Source organism: Oryctolagus cuniculus, chromosome 13 (assembly GCF_964237555.1).
Source record: "Oryctolagus cuniculus chromosome 13, mOryCun1.1, whole genome shotgun sequence".
NCBI lineage: Eukaryota > Metazoa > Chordata > Mammalia > Lagomorpha > Leporidae > Oryctolagus > Oryctolagus cuniculus.
The window spans coordinates 107942058-107962071 of NC_091444.1; the positions used below are offsets into that span (position 1 = coordinate 107942058).

General features: G+C 51.5%; 1 protein-coding gene across 22 annotated transcripts in view; it reads left to right on the top strand.

Annotated features, from left to right (window-relative positions):
* Nucleotides 1-20014, top strand: part of PARD3 (par-3 family cell polarity regulator) — a 507188-nt gene that overhangs the window by 349601 nt on the left and 137573 nt on the right. For 16 of the 22 annotated variants that reach the window (XM_070056191.1, XM_070056180.1, XM_070056187.1 and 13 more), the window contains one exon: nucleotides 15475-15585. The exons of the other annotated variants lie outside the window; for them this stretch is intronic. In XM_070056191.1, coding sequence (XP_069912292.1) covers nucleotides 15475-15585 — 111 coding nt within the window. The remainder of the gene's footprint in view (nucleotides 1-15474; nucleotides 15586-20014) is intronic. 22 annotated transcript variants of the gene reach the window in all.

The window sequence follows — 20014 nt, forward strand, 5'->3', positions numbered from 1 at the left end:
TAGTGGGACTAGCTGTGGGCAGGGGCTCGGGCAGAGGAAGCCCATGTTGTGGGTGGAGTGCAGGTGTCTGGAGAGGTGAGGAGGATGGGAGAGTGTGTTTGTGAAGGCTGTGTGTGGTGTTGGTCAGCTGTGCACCCGAGGGACGTGGAGAGGCCCGGCCTGGGTGTCAGGGAGCCCTCAGAGGGTGTCCCCGTCGTCATGCAATGCCCAGCGCAGGTGCAGTCCCCAGTGCCAATGTTTGCCCTGGTAAAGGACAGTGCATGTTAACTGATTGAGGAGAGAAGCTCTTCCCCAACATTCCCACACAGACAGGAAGCCAAGACTGGGTTTCCCATGTCTTCTGCAGCGGAGGTGATGTTTTCGGTGTTGTATTAACCCCAACTGTACATTTCCACGGAGGACTGGAGAACTTAGGGTGTGGGGAGTTGAGTTTTAGGTGAATTATTACCAGGGTGCACCTCAGAGGAAGGCCAAGTATAGTGTGTGGTGTTGCTGGTCCAGGGCCCTCATCAGTTCCATGGTGAACAAGCTTTTCATTTGCTGTGTGCTGTTGGCTTCTGTGTAGGTGGTGGTGGTGCTGCCGGCCCATGTCCTCTCCTGCCGGCTCTGCCACGCTGACTTAGTTCCGTCCTCCCTCGTGTTTGCAGAACAAGGAAAGCGCTTAGGGCAGAGAAATCACCTGTTTCTTCCAAGGCCAGCTTTAAAATGACCTTTCTTGGAAACCTTTAAAGAAAACACTGTGATATTTGCCTGTTATTACACAAGACGAGGGCCAGGCTATGTCCCCAAGATTCCCAAGGGCTTCTGCCCACCGTAATGGGGACCGCTGTTGTGACACAGTGGGTTAAGCTGCTTCCTGCAAGGCCAACATCCCCTATTACAGCAGCTACTGTGCTTGCAGTCTGGCTCCCTGCTGATGGCCTAGGAAAGCAGCAGAAGATGGCCCAAGTGCTTGGGCCCCTGCACGCACGTGGGAGACCACAATGAAATTCTTTGCTCCTGGCTTCCACCTGCCCCAGACCTGGCCATTGTGGCCATTTGGGGAATGAACCAATGGACAGAAGAGCTGTGTCTCTCTGTTCTTTCATCACTCTGCTGTTCAAATAAAGTAAACCTCTAAAAAGCTGATCAGCAGTGATTTGCAAAACACTTCATTTTTCAGGACAGTGGTACTCGCCATTTCTGTCCTACCCAAGGGGACGTGGAGTCCTTGGAGTGCTCAGTGTCTCGTGCTGTGTGCACAGTCCTCAGGTTGCTGGCTGGATGTGCTTACCATGTGTGTGGACCTTTTGTAAAGGCGGTTCGGCGACTATCCCTGCCTGCAAGCGTCTTTTCAAAACCTTGTTGTTACTCTTTTATGTACATTTTTAATTTTACAAAACATCCTTTTATTCACTGTATGGTGTTTGCATGAAAAAAATTAACGAGATTTCTTTCTGGGAATGTTTTTCCCAAGAAGGTATGGAATTATATGTATTTTCTCCTGTCACACAATTTTTATTTTTTTAATGTGTTATAAGAAAGTATTATGGGCTATTTTTAGAAAGGGGGTAATATAATTAGTTAGCTATTATTTGATCAGTTATATGCCATTATAATCCTTAACTGTGTTACTTGTTCAATTTCAGTGAACAAATAGGAAAAAAAAAATCTGACATTTTGCCTTTGAAATTCTCTTTTGGGAAGGTTTCACATTTTGATACAGCTTTGTCCATACGGGCCTTTTCTTCTCAAGGTCCTGTAATTTATTCTCTGTAGCTCCATCTGTTTAGTCTGGCAAATTCCTCTGAGCATTACTTCTCCTGCGAGAGGGACGTTCTGGGCGTCCCTAAAGCAGGGTTTCCCGTCTGTTTCCCGTTAGCCTGCTCAGCAGCGGGATGGGCCTTTTCTCCCAGACATGTGTCAGGTGCAGCCGATGGGCGGCTGTCGAGTCACAGGGAAAGGACTTTACGTGTGTGATGCTGTCTGCCTCTACCCAAGGGAGAGTCGCACCTGGCATTGGAGAAGGGACCCCATGGGTCACGTCTCATTCGTGCCTGTGGCTCTAGTAATGAATGTGTGGCAGGGGCATGGCTATGTTGCTCTAGGTCTGTGGGCTGGGCTTTCTGGCCTTGTGCAGTTGTCCGCTTGCAGGGCCATTGCCATCCTGATGACTGGCACTCTGGATTGACCATACACTAACCCCCTTCCATCCGGCATCCACTGTTCTGTGTCTGAGGTTGACTCAGACCGCAAACCAGAGACTTCTCAGAGGGTCAGTCTGTCTGCGGCAGGCTGATTTCGCTTGTGCAGCACCCGCACATGTCACCCCGCCACGAGTGCAGTGCAGTTCCCTCCCGTTTGAGGCTGAGGGAACCTGCACTGTGTTGGTAGACCCCACTGTGTGCACTGATCCACGAGGGTGCCGTTGTGAGCGATGCTGCTGTAAGCTTGGCGTCTCGACACCTGTTTCTGCACTCAGCGTCAGCTCCAGACGTCAGCTCACGCCGTCCTGTCAGCATTCCAAGCAAGAAGGAGGAAGAAAGCGAGAAATCAGCGTCAGCCGCTTTCTGAGGGTTTTCCCCAGAAATCTTAGGCATTGGTTCCCGTGAACCAGAAGCTAAGGCAGGACAAGGATTATAAAATAGCTTCTATGCACTGACCTGCTCTTAGGCATGCCAACACTTGGTGATGCTTAATTCATTCAGTCCTCACGGTGAACCTGCAGCTCTGGGGGCAGGGGAGAGGGTTTTAGCAAAGACGACATTGAGGCACACAGAGGTTGGGTGAGTTCAGCTTAGGGTGCTGTGTGGCTTTGTGTCGGAGAGCCAGGCAGAAGTACAGCTGCACAGGGGCCCAGCATCCTGGCTGTGGGGTTTGTGGTTGCCAAACACTGGTTTTCTTTTTTCTCTTTTTTCTTTTTTTTCTTTTTTTTTTTGACAGGCAGAGTGGACAGTGAGAGAGAGAGACAGAGAGAAAGGTCTTACTTTGTCATTGGTTCACCCTCCAATGGCCGCCGCAGCTGGTGCGCTGTGGCTGGCGGATCGTGCTGATCCGAAGCCAGGAGCCAGGTACTTATCCTGGTCTCCCATGGGGTGTAGGGCCCAAGCACTTGGGCCATCCTCCACTGTACTCCCTGGCCACAGCAGAGAGCTGGCCTGGAAGAGGGGCAACCGGGACAGAATCCGGCACCCTGACCGGGGCTAGAACCCGGTGTGCCGGCGCTGCAAGGCGGAGGATTAGCCTAGTGAGCCGCGGCGCCGGCTAAACACTGGTTTTCAAGGAGTGAAGTTTCAGCTCAGCCAGGTGCATTTCCTCGCCCAACCAAGTTGGGGAGAATGGACAGTGGAGAGGCCCCCGACAGCACCTGCTGTAGCTGAGGCCACGTGGCACTGCTACCTCCTAGCCCTGGGCTGCCGCGTGCCCTCACCCCGTCAGCTGGGCCCAGACACTGCTGGTCATTTCGGTTCAACCAAAAAGACAGGGAGTAGACCACAGTGGTGGACAACACCGTATCTGCCACTTACGGGGTAGTGATTTCCCACAGGCAGGGGGCCCAGAGCCGGAACCCGGAGTGAGGGAGCAAAGCTGTGTGGCGACTTTCATCGGAAAATGGTCTCATGGAGCCATGGTTTCTGCTGATGTCTGCTGTGCTGGAAAACCTGATTGCACTTAATATTTGCTGCCACTGTTTGTGTAGAGAGTGTCTGCATTATCTTTAAGTAGCGCCAGTCACCCCGCATCGAATGTGCTGTGTCTTTCTGGTTTGGGGGTCTGAGCCCTCAGTCCTAGCACTCTGCTGCTGACTGCATGGGCTCGGGTGCCTTGGAACCTCTTGGTTTTGGTGGAGAAGCACCTGCACAGAGTGTTCTTGTTCCTGGCGTGCTAGCCAGGGTGCGAACTTTGGCGTTGCCAGTGGTATCAGGACAGTGCCTGGGACGCACACCACATGCTTTCTTCTGTGGCCTGTGATCATCAGCAAGGCCACGCAGTGTGTGCAGCCACACGGCAGGCAGTGCAGCTGGGGCAGTTCAGAGCATGGATGTGAGTCGGGACAGCAGGAATCGCAGGTCGGTGCACAAATCCGTGGCTTCTGTTCTGTGTGTTGCACTGTGTAGGCACATAAGGGAGAATGGGGGTGATGTTGGGTGGATCCCCAGATTCCCTTCACATGGGAGGTGTTCCTAGGGACGAGGCTGTGGGCGAGTCTCCTTCCTCTGACCCCTTGTTGCTCCATCCTGAAACCACCCCTGGAGTTCAGTTCTCAGGTCCCAGCTGGGCTCTTAACCACCACTGAGTCAGCAGTGACTCAGCACTGTGCATCCTGGGTGAGTGGTGCCCTAGCACACAGCAGGGACAGAGCTTTTGGGGAGAAGTCACGGCCACCTTTTGGTCTCAGGTCTGGGACCAGGCGTGTAGCATGACACAGCTTTTACACCCAGGTGTCATCTGGAGTCCCATGTCGTCCGAGGGTGTGGTGTGATGCCCGGCTTGGGAGCCTGCCACGTGGGCAGGTATCAGCTTGTCCCGCCTGTTCTCAGAGGTAGGTGTGACTTCCAGTTCTTCAGGTGTTGCTTGGAAAGCCCTCTACCTGGGCTTTGAAAGCAAGGGTGGGGAGAGTCTGGCCTGTGGGCCATGCAGGGCCAGTGAGATCATTCCATCTGGCTCTGCCAAGGCAACTGCAGGCAGGGTGCGAAATTTGGTAAATCTATAGCAGGCCAATTTTAAGTTGATAGTTTGTACGGCCTGCTAATGATATTCTAATTCTGCCAGTGGCCCTTGGCAGAAAAAGTGCCGCATGCCTGCTCTAAAGCATGTTGTCAGAGGGACTGGTGTGCGGCACGCTGGGCTAAGCAATGGCTCGCGATGCTGGCACCCTGGATGGGCGCCACTTGGAGTCCCTGCTGCTCCGCTTCTGATCCAGCTCCCTGCTAATGCGCTGGGAAGGCCGTGGAGGATGGCCCAGGTGTCTCCCTACGTGGGAGACCCAGATAGAGTTCCGTGTTCCTGGCTTCGGCTTGACCCAGCCCAGACTATTGCAGCTGCCTGGGGACTCAGCTAATGGATGGAAGATCACTCTGCCTTCTGCATAAATAAATACATTTTTCTTTAGAAGAAAGCATGCCAGCTTCTTAAAATCCGAGCATGCAAATCGACTGAAGATAAAAAATGGAAGTCTCCACCTTTTAATTTAGTCTGTAGAGAGCATTCTCCAAGAAGTGTGAACAACAGGAATTGTTTCCCGCAATCAACAGCAAAAAGTGCTGACTGACGTTCTAACTTGACAGATAATGAGGCCGTTGGGGAAGTTTCATTTCCCAGAGTTCACAGGATTCCGACAGAAAAAAAATCTGTGACTTTTTTTTTCTTGGAACTTCAGTAACCAAGTTCTCTGTCTTTGTGACTTTCATCTGCTTGGTAAACTTTGAAGGGTGAGGAGACAGTGGGGCTGTAAGGCTGGGTCTGCTGTGCGTGTTTCATTGCAAGTGTTTCAAACTCCAAGCCACACCCTTGTTCTAGCAGTTTCTTACCGCGTTACCCCATAGGGGTTTGCAGCCAGGATCCCAGATTTAGTATCAGACATGCAGAAGGCCAGGGAGTTCCTTGGATTGTTCTGTTACTGAAGACTCCTGTCCTTTGTCCTAATAGAGAAAGGTGCGTAGCAAAATACAGGTCTGCCTTTGCCTTTTCCCTCTTTCAAGTGCCCCTTTAGATGGATGTGTTTTTGTGACTTCGGGCTCATTAGCGTTTCTTACTGGGACTGCCTCGGGGGCTGCACCACTTACTGGATTGTTCTGATGCTTTCGGGGAAAGGAAAACCATGGTAACGGGATGAAGGGTGTGATTATTCGCCTCTGACCCGGCAAAGTGTGGGGTTGAACAAAAGAAGCTTAATAGAAATGTTCAAATTGACCCTTCTCGTCTCTTGGACTGCTCAGAGCTCAATCAATCTCTCATTATTATCGGAGTTATCCGAGCAAAGGCGCCAGAGAGAGTGTTTTTCATAATCACTCCTTGAGCCAAACGTAATTTGCAATTTGCCGTATTGTATCATGAAACAATCGTGCATTAAAACGAGCGCTCCAAGAACTGGGAGTGCGGCCGCGGAGAGCAGAGCCGGGGAAGTCGTGGTGCGAAGGGCACCCTGCAAGCGCTGATTTCCACGCCAGATTGGGCATTCAGAGAGACCAGAGTGGTGTGTGGCGTTTGCTGTGCTGAAGTCTGTGTGTGTTATAATAAAGTCAGTGTGGACAGAGAAGGGAGCAAAAAATACCATTTGCATATTCTGGGCATTGGGGTTTTGTGTGGTCCTTTGACTTCCGGTGTGGCAGGAAAGCTTCATTGAAAGCAATGATGAATCAGGCCTCCCTCTCCTACCTCACGCAGCTCATTTGCCGGGACACCTGGCGGTGCCGAATGAGGAGCAGCAGACTCCCCAAAGCTTCATGACTGACGGATGATCGCTCGCCCCCCATGTCCCGTGCTGCAAGGTGTCTGAGTGTAGATGGCACAGTTCGCCATCAGCCTTGTTTATCCTGCGTTACCACAGCTCCCACCGCCCCCAGATCCTCACCTCTGAAGTCCTGTTGTTTATCTTGTCTGCTGGTCTTCCCTTTTCAGATCTTTGCAATTCTGCCTTGGGCTCCATTCCTCCTGGACTTTCAGCTCATTGCCTTAGGCCATCGTCCTGGGAGCTTTGAGGTGTCAGCTAGTCCCCAGTCACTGCCTCCGCGGTTAGATAGCCATGGTTCAGCCGGCCCGGGTGCCCTCACAGCCCCTTTCACGGGGTCCTGAGAAAGGTCCTTCTGCATTCCGCCTCCCTGGCACGTCCCACGGCTGCTCCAGCCTGCTGAAGTAGAAGCTGTGTTTCCTTGGGGGGAAAATCACTTCTTTTTTCCGTGGATGCCAAGCCACACAAATTTAGTTTATCAAATCTAATCAGGCTGGCACTGATGAACAGCACACACAATCAGATAATGATGCTCACGTTTGCGAATCTGCTGTGAGCGAGAACCCAGCCGGCTGCGCCCCGCGTCCCAGCTCGCAGGCGCGCTCTCGGGTCGGCGCGGGCGCTTCGCCGCGACGCCCTCCTCGTCCTTGATTTCCGAGATGAGTTTCTCCTCGGCTGAGTGGGGCCTCTGCCTTCCCTCATCAGCCTCTGCTTCCTGATTCCTCCAGCGTTGCCACAGTCTACTGCTGGGCAAATCCCACCTTCAGGGGAGTAGTCTCCCAAGATGTGAGACCCCGTGCAGGAGCCACACAGAGGGAGGGGCTCGCTCGCTCGCTCTCGCTCTCTCATTTGTGAAATGGAGGCCCGGCAGCCAGCATAGGAGGATAAGTGTGAGCAGTGCGTTCCTTGCTGTTTGCTGTACTCTCGGCAGAGGCCTGGGCAGTTTGGCAGGATGGCTTTTGTCTGTTCTGATGCAGGTGATTCTGACGTTTGGAGAGAGAGACAGTGAATATAGCACTGTGGGCAGTGCCCTATGCCTGGTCTGTGGGCACTGGCTTTTTCTTTGTTTGCTTGACTGATTTTTTAAAAAGATTTATTTATTTATTTGAAAGTCAGAGTTACACACACAGAGAGAAGGAGAGGCAGAAAGAGAGAGAGGTCTTCCATCCACTGAGTCACTCCCCACTTGGCTGCAATAGCCAGAACTGTGCCGATCTGAAGCCAGGAGCCAGAAGCCTCTTCTGGGTCTCCCACGTGGGTGCAGGGGCCCAAGCACTTGGGTCATCTTCTACTGCTTTCCCAGGCCACAGCAGAGAGCTGGATGGGAAGTGGAGCAGCTGGGACTCGAATTGGTGCCCATATGAGATGCTGGCACTGCAGGCGGCGGCTTTACCCACTATGCCACAGCGCCAGCCCCTGCTTCATTGATTTTAAGATTTATTTTATTAATTTGAAAGAGTTGGGGTGGGGGGAGAGATTGAGAGATCGAGAGATCTTCCATCTACTGGTTCACTTCCCAAGTGGCCATAACAGCTGAGACTGAGCTAGGCTGAGTCTGCGTCTCTATTTGGGTCTCCCTTGTGTGTGGCAGGGTCCTAAGCATTTGGGCCCTCTTCTCTGCTTTCACAGGGAGCTGCATCTAAAGTGCAGCAGCTGGGACTCTAAGTATTGGGAACGTGGGATGCTGGCATCCTAGGAAGTGGCTTAACCCACTGTGCCACAATGCTGGCCCCATCTGGGCACTTTTTAAAATGATCCCTCCCAGTGCTTTGGAGTCATTCTTGTATTCACGTTTGTGGAGTAAGTAGTTATGTTCTGTTCAGAAACACAGTCCTCTGGATCCAGCCACTAGAGGCAGGGCAAGGCAGGCAGAGATTTGCTAAGCAGCTGCCCTCCCTGCGAGAGCTCCCAGGGACTGTCTTTGGCTTTTCAGGCTGGCACAGAGTCTCCCGTCTGAACGCCAGTGTTGCCACTTCTTGCCATAGGGCCACTCCCTCAAGTTCCCCTTTGTGGAAGGGAGCGCAATGACACCTGCCCTCCGGCAGGATGTGGGAGTCCCTGGGAAACAGCACCAGAAGAGTTCAGTACGTTCTAGGGAATGCAGCTGAGTAATAGAGCATTCAGCAGGTGCTCAGCTGTGTGCCTGCCTAGGAGTTACCCCAGGTGATCTTTGTAGGGTAGGAAACTCCATCTCCTGTTAGACATCTTAAGTAGTAGCTCTGCTGGCGGCGGTGACGTCGCCCACGTCCCATTTTGGAGGGCCTGGATTCAAGTTCTGCCTGATCCAGCTTCCTGCTCACACACGCCCTGGGAGGCACAGGCTCCGAATCTGGGTCCCTGCCACCCATGTGGTGGGTGCTGATTGAGTTGAGGGCTTTGGCTCTGGCTTGTCCCAGCCCAGGCTGTTGCAGGCATTTGGTTGAGCCAGTGGGTGGGAGATCTGTGTCTGTCTCTTTCTCTGCCTTGCAGGTATAAATGAAAGTAAATATTTCCATAAAAATAGCCCTACTTCTAGCGTGGGGCCTTGTGCAGCTCCCAGGACCTGCTGCGCCTCAGTTTCCCTATCTGTCAAGGAAGAGCAGTGGCCTGGGAGACAAGGGGCGATGCACCGGGCGGAGTTGAGCTTCAGGCCATGGTGCCTCCCAGGGCGGGGGCTGGTCACTGACCCCGACATCCTGTATGGCCCCTTCTGCATTCTCTCTCCTGGCCAAGATCATGGCCCTGTGCTGCATCGAAGGCCCACTCCTCAGATATGGAGACCTTGCTCAGCAGGAGTGACAACTGCCGAATTTCTAGGGGATGCGCCAGGGGTCTTTCTGAAGAGGAAATTACTTTAAAAATTATTTCTCCAGCCTATGAGATAACTGCTGGGGCATTCTATTTTCAAGAATGGTAGCAGATTTTGAAGACTTTTTTTTTTTTTTTTTTTTTTTTTTTTTCTGTCATGTTGTTCAATATGGTCTTAAGGAAAACCCTCTCGTGACGAATCCAGTGATGTTTTTATTTTATTTATGGCAGGATGCTGTGTGTTGTGATTCAGTATAATTTTTCTTAAATATCTCTAATTTGAGTAGCAGGAGAAATACAGCAATTTAGAGGGTTTTCTGCAGCATTTATACCATAGAGAGGATTACATTACTTTACTAAAACACATAGTGATGGTTGGATAGCCTTGAAGCTTTTCACAGCGCTTGTTTCTGGAAGGGTCGGCAGCACATGTGAAGTCCTGGTAGTATTGTTGTAGCTGCTGTGCCTCACGCTGGTCCCTGGGAGCTGCAGAGCCCCAGTCGGGGTTGGCAGGGGCAGTGACTGCGTCCAGGGGACACATTTAGCATCTCGCTCCGAGGGTGCTGCCACTGGGTGGAGAGGTCTCTGTGCCCTTTATGAAGAAGGCCCCGTGTTTAAGAAACGTGACCGTCAGCCCTCAGAGTGAGACGGGGCATAGCTGCCACGTCGGCGGGAAGGGATCTTCTTTCCGGATGCCTCTCTGCCCAGTCCGCCCTGCGCTACCTCGGGCAGTTTTCCCCCTTTGCCTCCAGCTTTTCCCAAGCCCTCCCTTTTCCATTTGTCCAGTGTCGTTCTCCCCCAGGCACGGGGAAGGTGGCCACCTCTGGTGGTGTGGACCTTTCTCTGCTGAGAATGGGAATGAAGGGCCTGGAGGTCGCAAGCGGGGCTTGTCCAGCCACCCTGCCTCATCCGCCCCTGTTTTCCTTTTAACATTCTACAATGGTTGGCATTTCTTCTTCACTTAGAATTTTTATTTCATTCTGTCAAACAAACTAGAGCAGAGGGATCCATTTTTGCTCCAATTATAAAGTAATAGGCTGTGATTTTATAGTGTGCCTTAAAGAAATCCCATCATTTATTAACTAAAGCAAGTGTTGAGGGAATGTCCAAGTGCTAACTTACAAACATTTCCTATGTGGTTTCTTTTCCTTATTCATACATCAATCTTGAATCTGTACTTTATAAAAAAAATGAAAGTATGCTATAACAGATGAATAGTAAATTTACAAATAGCATTATTTTGGTAATTTTGCAGCTGTTTAGTAAACTAATATTTTGACACCAAATACAACAAGAAAAAACACAGTTCTTATATAGCAGTCAGAATCTTACTCTTTATTTTTAGTGTTTACTTATTATTTATTTGAAAAGCAGAGCTACAGAGAGGCAGAGAGGGATGAAGAGCGATCGCGCGCTCTCTCTCTCTCTCTCTCTCTCTCTCTCTCTCTCTCAGCTGCTGCTTCAATCCCCAAATGTCCACAATCCCCAGGGCTGGTCCACGCTGAAGTCAGGATCCTAGAACTCAGTCTGTGTCCCTGTGTGAGTAGCAAGGATCCTGAGTACTTGATCCCTCACCTGCTGCCTCCCAGGGTCTGCATTAGCAGGAAGCTGGATCATAAGTGGAGGCAAGACTTCATCCCAGGCACTCCAACATTGGATGTGGGTACTCACAGAGAAGACTTAACCAAGTGTACCACAACACCTACCCATTTTTATTCTCTCTTTCTTTCTTTCTTTTTTTTTTTTTTTACGGTTTATTTATTTGAAAGATAGAGTTACAGACAGAGACAGAGAGAAAGGTCTTCCATCTGCTGGTTCATTCCCCAAATGGCTGCAATACCTGGAGCTAGGCCAACCCAAAGCTAGGAACAGGAGCTTCTTCTGGGTCCACCATGAGGGTGCAGGGGTCCAAGCACTGGGACCATCTTCTGCTTTCCCTGGCCATAGCAGAGAGCTGGGTGGGAAGATAAGCAGCCAGAACTTGAACCAGCACCCATCTGGAATGCCAGCACTGCAGGTGGAGGCATAGCCTACCATGCCACAGGTCCAGTCCCCATTTTTTCTTTTTAATCCTGTGAATTTGAGATGGAAAGCTGAATGTTGGTGAACTTTGTGAACAAGCTGTAACTTTCTTCATTTAGCAAGACCCAGTCTGTTTTAATTTCTATTTGGTGTGTTTTTATTTTTGCTAGATACGTAATAACTTCCTATTTGTGGGGTACAGTGTGGCACGTCAGTACAACGTGCAGCAGACCTGTTGGGGTGACTGGCATATCCATCAGCTCAGACATTTATCATTGCTTTGTGTTGAGACATTCAGATCCTCCTTATGAGCTATTTTAAAATATTCAGTTAATCGTAAGCCACAGTTATTCCTCTGTCCTCCTGCACCCCTGTACACAGTAACTGCCCCCTCTCAATCTTACCCAAGACCATTTTTTGGAAGGATTTTAACAGAGCTGATTAAAGTCAAGGTTTGGTTTGGGCTGAAAATACCTAAGCTGATTTTAGAACATGTACAAATCCGCTAATCTCTGTGCCTCCCAGTGTGGCTGAGAACACAGATCTGCTCCTGTACCTTTTGGAGCAGACAGACACCGTAGTGTTGTCTGTGTCGTTGCCTGGAGCTTCTCAAACCCGACACAGGCCCGAATCCACGTCCCGACATCTTTTCAGAGAAACAACCCGTGTCACTGTGGCCACATCATAGTGTTTGAAAAATGTAGACTGAGGGGCCAGCACAGTAGCACAGTAGGTTCATGTTCCCCCTGCAATGTCCGCATCCCATATGGACGCCAGTTCTAGTCCCAGATGCTCCTCTTCCAATCCAGCTCTCTGCTATGGCCTAGAAAAGCAGTGGAAGATAGCCCAAGTCCTTGAAACCTGGAAGAAGCTCCTGGCTTCAAATCGGCACAGCTCCAGCCATTGTGGCCATTTGGGGGGTGAACCAGTGGAAGGAAGACCTTTCTCTCTCTCTTTCCCTCTCGAATAAAAAAAGAAAATCTTAAAAAAAAAAATGTATCCTGAAAACTGAATGGTGAGAATGTCTCACGTTTAGGGTTGTGAACGGCTCGTTACGAGGCGAGCTTAGAGTGGGAGCTTGATCCACCTCTGCGTCCGCTGCCTCGGTGTTGCAGGGTTCAGGCTGCACGGCTCGCCCCACGCTTGCCATCTCATGCTGGTGAATCTGCCGCGCCCTGCGCTGTCCCGGACGCCTCCCTCGCCCCTGGCCCTGAGTGCCTCTCGTGGGTCCCTCCTCCCTCTCAGGTCAAACCTTGCAGCCATCACTGCCCCCCTCCCCCCACAGCTGATCCCACGAGTGCTGTTGTCGGTAGACACCCAGAAATGTCTTGCTTCTCGGTCTCCTTGCCGTCCACATGCCCTGTCGCCGTAGCAGTGGCTCCCTGTGTCCTGCCTGTTTCTGCGTAGTGCATCCCTCACACCACAGCCAGGATCACTAACGTGTCACCGGTGCCCTTCCCCCTCAGCTCTGTCAGTGGCTTTTCACACTGTCTCCATCAGCCCAGATCCCGAGTGGCTTTTCACACTGTCTCCATCAGCCCAGATCCCGAGCAGCTTTTCACACTGCCTCCATCAGCCCAGATCCCGAGCGGCTTTTCACGCTGTCTCCATCAGCCCAGATCCTGAGCAGCTTTTCACGCTGTCTCCATCAGCCCAGATCCCGAGTGGCTTTTCACACTGTCTCCATCAGCCCAGATCCCGAGTGGCTTTTCACACTGCCTCCATCAGCCCAGATCCCGAGTGGCTTTTCACGCTGTCTCCATCAGCCCAGATCCTGAGCAGCTTTTCACACTGTCTCCATCAGCCCAGATCCCGAGTGGCTTTTCACACTGTCTCCATCAGCCCAGATCCCGAGCAGCTTTTCACACTGTCTCCATCAGCCCAGATCCCGAGTGGCTTTTCACGCTGTCTCCATCAGCCCAGATCCCGAGTGGCTTTTCACACTGTCTCCATCAGCCCAGATCCTGAGTGGCTTTTCACGCTGTCTCCATCAGCCCAGATCCTGAGCAGCTTTTCACACTGTCTCCATCAGCCCAGATCCCGAGTGGCTTTTCATGCTGTCTCCATCAGCCCCAGATCCCGAGTGGCTTTTCACACTGTCTCCATCAGCCCAGATCCCGAATGGCTTTTCACGCTGTCTCCATCAGCCCAGATCCCGAGTGGCTTTTCACACTGTCTCCATCAGCCCAGATCCCGAGTGGCTTTTCATGCTGTCTCCATCAGCCCAGATCCCGAGTGGCTTTTCATGCTGTCTCCATCAGCCCAGATCCCGAATGGCTTTTCACGCTGTCTCCATCAGCCCAGATCCCGAATGGCTTTTCACGCTGTCTCCATCAGCCCAGATCCCGAGTGGCAAGCAAAGCTCCAGCCCATCGACCTCATTTCCTCCCTCTTCTGCTCCTCAGATTCAGCCCCATTGTGCTGTGCCACAGATACCTGCAGCCTCCTTGCCTGAGCCCCAGGACCCTCACACATGCTCCCCCTGCCTTGTTGACCCCACTCCACGTGGCCAGCCCCTCACTTCACTCAGCCATCATGTCATCAGGGGTGTTGTCTCCTAGAGCCATCTCCCACGTGACACAGTGCACACACCCTGTCCCTCTGTTCCCTCGCTCTCCCTGGTCTGGGTGTTGCCTGCTGGTTTGTGACCAAGGTAGGCTCTGTGGTCCTGGCCGTGACTGCAGACACTGTGCTCACTGCTTATAGCCCAGTGCCGCAATAATTAAGCCCCAGCTGCATATGAGACGCTTGCCAGGATTTTGTCAAATGAATGAACATCACATCTTAGATGTTTTCCACTGGGGTGCATCAGGTTTTTGTTTTCAAAGATTTATTGTTTGTTTATTTGAAAGGGAGAAAGCGAGTGAGTGAGCTGTCTTCATCTGTCCAGTGATTCATTCCCCATGTGCCCGCAGTGGCCAGGCTGGGCCAAGCTGAAGTCAGGAGCCAGGAACTCCAGCCGGGTCTTCCCCGTTGGGTGGCAGGGGCCCATTAATTTTGTTCCTAGTCTGTGTTTTTGAGAAGGGATTGCCACCATTTGCCGGAATCCCTGGTTCCTCCTCAGAAAGGGAAACCCAGTTGCTTTCAGCGTCCGTGAGTGCTGGGCTGCCTCTCTGTGTCAGAGACACCTTTATTCGAAACTCGCTGTTCCCAGGTCACTGCAGAGGGGACGTGGGGGGTGGGCTTTCACAGAGAAAAACAACGCGGCAGGGAAAGAACTGAGAGCAGGGTTGGGCTTTCTGAGACAGCTGGACACCAGGGCAGCACTGGGGATTTTGTGCAGAGTTCAGGGGCAGCACCCGTGTATGTGCTCCTGTCTCACTCCCTGCCTTAGATTCACTGATGAGAGTTACGGAAGGAGAGGGCGAGACAGAGACAGACCTGTCTGCTCGCTCACTCTCCAGTTGGCTGCTACAGCTGAGGCCACGCTGAAGCCAGGCGCTTCATCTGTGTCTCCCATGTAGGTGCAGGGGCCCAAGCACTTGGGCCATCTACTGCTTTCCCAGGCTATTAGCAAGGAGCTGGATTGGAAGTGGAGCAGCCAGGATTTGAACCGGTGCCCACATGGGATGCTGGCATCAAAGGAGGCGGCTTTACCCCTGCAAGGCAACACTGGCCCCGTGTGCTGTTTCTGGGTTCAAGGTTTCTACCTCCGAGACGCCATGTTTGACAGCTGTCCTCCTTTGGTGTGTTTGATGAGAAGCTTCACGCCGTCCCGCAGCATCAGTGCCCTTGGTGCTGTAAACCTTGCACAGGTGGTCTCGTTGGTCTCTCTTTAAGCTAGGGTGTGTGTTCCCAGTAGCCCTGACTGAAAATAAGCAGGAGTAGCTGGTTACAGAGAGACGGTTAATTAGGTGATAACCATTTACTATTCTTTAGTCCTAAGACCGGTTCACTGCTGCACAGATCTGTCTTCTTTCAGCAGTAGATTGATTGTTGAATAAAGTAAGCAACAAAACTCCCTGTTCCTTGTTTTTATTGTTGTTATGCCACGATAAAAATGAATATTGAGGCCATTTTCCAAAAGAGTTTTCTCTGGGAAGTTCTAACCAGAAATGCACAAAATAATCTGATTGCGGATATGAATTCCAACCCCAGCTCCTGACTGCGGGAGACATCTGGCCCTTGCTTCAAGGAAGATAAACATTTCACTGAGTGCCATGTCTGTATCTCAGAAGAAAGAAAGAAACTCATTTTGTATCTATTGACAAGCTAGAATTTTTTGTTATCAACAGGTTTGGCAAACATCGAAAAGATGACAAGATTGAGAAAACGGGTAGAATAAAAATGCAGGAAACCTTTACGTCAGAAGAGGAGAGGACACGAATGAAGCAGGAACGGGAGAGGTAGACTTCGATTATTCCCTTCCACCTCGGTAGAGAGGGGCTCTTTGTTATTTTCATATAAAGATTTGGCACGCGATGACTTTTTCATATTGTCCCTGTCAATCCAAATACTAAGGCTTGTGGGATGGACTCACTGTTCGGAAAGATTTAAAGAAACAAACACTCTTATCTTTATTTGAGCATCAAAGTGCATTTTATGGGTTGGCTAAGATCGCTCACGTTGGAGAATATGTCGGATGACTAAGTAAACAGCAATTCTGAATTTGTGGTTCTTTTTCAAGTCACAGAAGCATTTAAACTCCTGCCTCATTCGTCTGTGAGTGTGCTGTTGTGATTTTTAAGAATGCCCATCTGGAAATCGGACTCTTTGAACTTCGGAGTCTCTGCTGTGACAAGCTCAGAGGCTGGTGCTTCCCGCTGGGCTGTGCCCCTCTCACACGTGACTCCTGTTTCCCCGTTTCCCTCCTGCTCCGCTGCCTGCACTGTGGGGCGTTTTCCACCTCTGTTGTATTCTGTGTCTTCCAGAAAGATTGTTGTCTATTGTTGAGTCATTCTGAGTGGCCCCCCAAAGATTAATGCAGTGAATGAAAACACCTGTTTAAAAAGCCACCAAAGAACTGCTTTTTAAAAAACTTTTATTGATTTGAAAGGCAGTGAGAGAGAGAGAACAGGCAGAGATCCTCTGTCCTCTGCCTCACTCCCCAAATGCCTGTTACAGCCAGGGCCTGACCAGTCTGAAGCCAGGTGCCCAAAGTTCCATCCATGTCTTCTACATGGTTGGCAGGGACCCATAACAGCCAGTACTGCTGTCTCCCAAGGTGCACGTTGGCAGGATGCTGGGTCGGAGCAGAGTAGCCAGGACTTGAACCGGAAATGGGATCCAGGTGACCCGACCATTGGCCTAACCTGCTGTGCCACAGTGGCCTCACCTCCTTGAACACCACTCTTAGAAGGGACTAGAATTGTTCTCATGGGTGTTCCTGGGATGGGAAAGGGCCCTGGCCACTGTATGCTTGGAGTCCACAGGCTGCACAGCCAGCTGCTCTCTGTGGTCCTGTGTAATTTCTCAGTGGCCACCATAGAAGCCCCCGTGTTTTACTTTTAATAAGCTGGGGTTGGCTGGCGCTGTGACTCATTAGGCTAATCCTCTGCCTGCAGTGCCAGTACCCCGGGTTCTAGTTCCGGTTTAGGTGCCAGATTCTGTCCTGGTTGCTCCTCTTCCAGTCCAGCTCTGTGCTGTGGCCCGGGAGTGCAGTGGAGGATGGCCCAGGTCCTTGGGCCCTGCACCCGCATAGGAGACCAGGAGGAAGCACCTGGCTCCTGGCTTCGGATCGGCGCAGTGCGCTGGCCGTAGCAGCCATTTAGGGGGTTAATAATGAAAAAAGGAAAACCTTTCTCTGTGTCTTTCTCACTGTCTAACTCTGCCTGTCAAAAAAGAAAATAATAAGCTGGGGTTTCCATGAGTTCCTGGTACCTCGGTCAAGGTTATGAAGCTAAATATTTTCCCTATCTAAGACAGTGGCTCATTGTCTTGGACCCCAAGTCCGCTGTGCTTCCCACAGTCCCAGAGGCAGGATGCTGTACACTTAACGAATGAAGGAACCAAAAACAGCATCCCATGCCTGGTTTCTTTAAAAGAAAAGGGTATGTGGATATTTTCCCATTCATCTTTTCTAAAGATTTATTTTATTTGGAAGCCAAAGTTACAGAGAGAAAGGGAGAAACAGATCTTCTGCCCACTGGCTCATTCCCCAAATGACTACAACAGCTAGGCTGGGCCAGGCCAAAACCAGGTCTCCCATGTGGATGGCAGGGGCCCAAGCACGTGGGCCATCATCTGCTGCCCTTCCAGGCGTATTATCAGGGAGGTGAATCAGAAGTGGAGCAGCCAGGACTCGAACCCACGTCCATATGGGATGCTGGCATCGCAGGTGGTGGATAAACCCACTTGCCATGAGGCCGGCCCTTCCCAGTCATCTTTCAGATGCATCAGAGGTGTTTTGGGTCTGAGTCTCTGCAGCTTTTCAGGGTGTAAACTATACACATGAGGAAAATGCGTAGATGTAGTTTCTGGTGAAAGTCCGGCCTGGCTCTTTCTGCTGGTTCTTCCTCAAGTTTTGCTTAGAAAAAATTCTCAGCACTGGTGTTGGTAGGGTTCTGTTTAACCCTCACCAGTTCCAGGATCCTCTAGCTCAGTGATTGGCTCATCGTGATTAGGTCAAGGTGGGCCGGGTTCCGTAGCATAACATTGCGTTTAATTGCTCAGAGGTTTAAACTCCTGTCCCTAAAAGAAGAGTGAACACCAGTTAAATACATGCATGTAGATTCATCCACAGGCGTGCAGTTTACTTGTGGAAGAAAGCAGCATTCTACTTCTCATTTTTTAAAAACATACTTTTTAAATGTTGACTATTTTGGGACTGGTGCTGTGGCACAGATAATTAAGCCACTGCCTCTGATGCCGGCATTCCATATTGAGTGCTAGTTTGAGTCTGGCTGCGCTGCTTATGATCCAGCTCCCTGCTAATTCACCTGAGAAAGCAGCAGAAGGTGGCCCAAGTGCTTGGGCTCCTGTACCTACATGGGAGACCTGGACGAAGTTTTGGGCTCCCAGCTGTTGTGGCCATTTGGGGAGTGAACTACCAAATGGAGGATCCCTCTCTTTGTCTCTCTCTCCCTCTCTCGACTCTTTAGCTGTCTTTCAAGTTAATGGATAAATCTTTTATGCTTTTTTTAAAATTTTTTTTGACAGGCAGAGTGGACAGTGAGAGAGACAGAGAGAAAGGTCTTCCTTTGCCGTTGGTTCACCCTCCAATGGCCGCCGCGGCTGGCGCGCTGTGGCCAGTGCACCACACTGATTCAAAGGCAGGAGCCAGGTGCTTCTCCTGGTCTCCCATGGGATGCAGGGCCCAAGCACTTGGGCCATCCTCCACTGCACTCCCTGGCCACAGCAGAGAGCTGGCCTGGAAGAGGGGCAACCGGGACAGAATGCGGCGCCCTGACCAGGACTAGAACCCGGTGTGCCAGTGCTGCAAGGCGGAGGATTAGCCTATTGAGCCGTGGCACCGGCCTAATGGATAAATCTTAAAAATTGATTTATGTGGCACAGAGAGAGAAAGAATTCCTGTTCACTCCCCGGCTGCCAGCCTTGTTGGGCTGGGTGCAAGCCAGGAGCCATAAACTTTATCAGGTCTCTCCTGGGGGTTGCAGAGAGACCTGTGTGGCTAAGCCATCGCCAGCTGCCTCCCAGGGTACACATGAGGAGGAAGCTGGAATCGAGAACGAGAGCCAGGAGAACCCAGGCACTTAATAAGGGATGTGAGTGTCCTACTGCGAGTTCTCACACCTGCCCCTGCTTTTCCCGTTCCTGCCGAGGGGCTGGTGCCAGCAGTCCGGCCTCTCTGTCTTTATTCTGCACATCCCTGCTTTGCAGCCGAAGGTGAGCGCTGCCATCCAGTGCAGAATCCTGCCTCTGTTTTCCCAGATGTCTTTATAATGCATGGTGAGACACTGTCAGCCAAATAATGATTTTTTACATAATGGTTCCACTTTATTATTAATTTGCCTAAGGCACAGTTTGCGCCTCTGTTTGGCTTTTAATCTCCGTGTCTGTACCTCTAACGATACTGTACCTCTGGGGACCAGATCAGCTGTAAGAGTTGCAGTGGACAGGAGGCTGAGGAGAAGTCTTTTAGGGGCAAGGACCGAGTAATCAGTCCATGTGCAGGAATCACCCAGGCCCGTAACTGAGGACAGTTGTTGCACTTCATGGTTCAGTCGCGTTTTTACAGTTGCGTCTCATGTACGCGCGTGGACCTGGCGATGAGCAAGCGAGTGGGCGAGGCTCTCCGAGCTGCCAGAGGGGAGCTGTCGGGTGCGCGTTCTTCCATGGGGTCCACTCGCTCTGCCCTGTCACCTCCCCGTGGGGTCCACTCGCTCTGCCCTGTCACCTCCCCGTGGGGTCCACTCGCTCTGCCCTGTCACCTCCCCGTGGGGTCCACTCGCTCTGCCCTGTCACCTCCCCGTAGGGTCCACTCGCTCTGCCCTGTCACCTCCCCGTGGGGTCCACTCGCTCTGCCCTGTCACCTCCCTGTGGGGTCCACTCGTTGTGCCCTGTCACCTCCCCGTGGGGTCCACTCGTTGTGCCCTGTCACCTTCATGGGGTCCACTCTGCCTTGTCACCTTCCCGTGGGGTCCACTCGTTGTGCCCTGTCACCTTCATGGGGTCCACTCTGCCTTGTCACCTTCCCGTGGGGTCCACTGGCTGTGCCCTGTCACCTTTGACAGCTCCTTTCAAGAAGAAGCACAGCTTCCTGGGGACAGACTGGGTTGGAGGAATAGACAGAAAGGAGTCTCCTCACACCCCTCCATTTCTGCAGGCAGGGGTGGGGCCAGTCTCTCCTCTGACGTCACTGACCGCCGGAGCTAT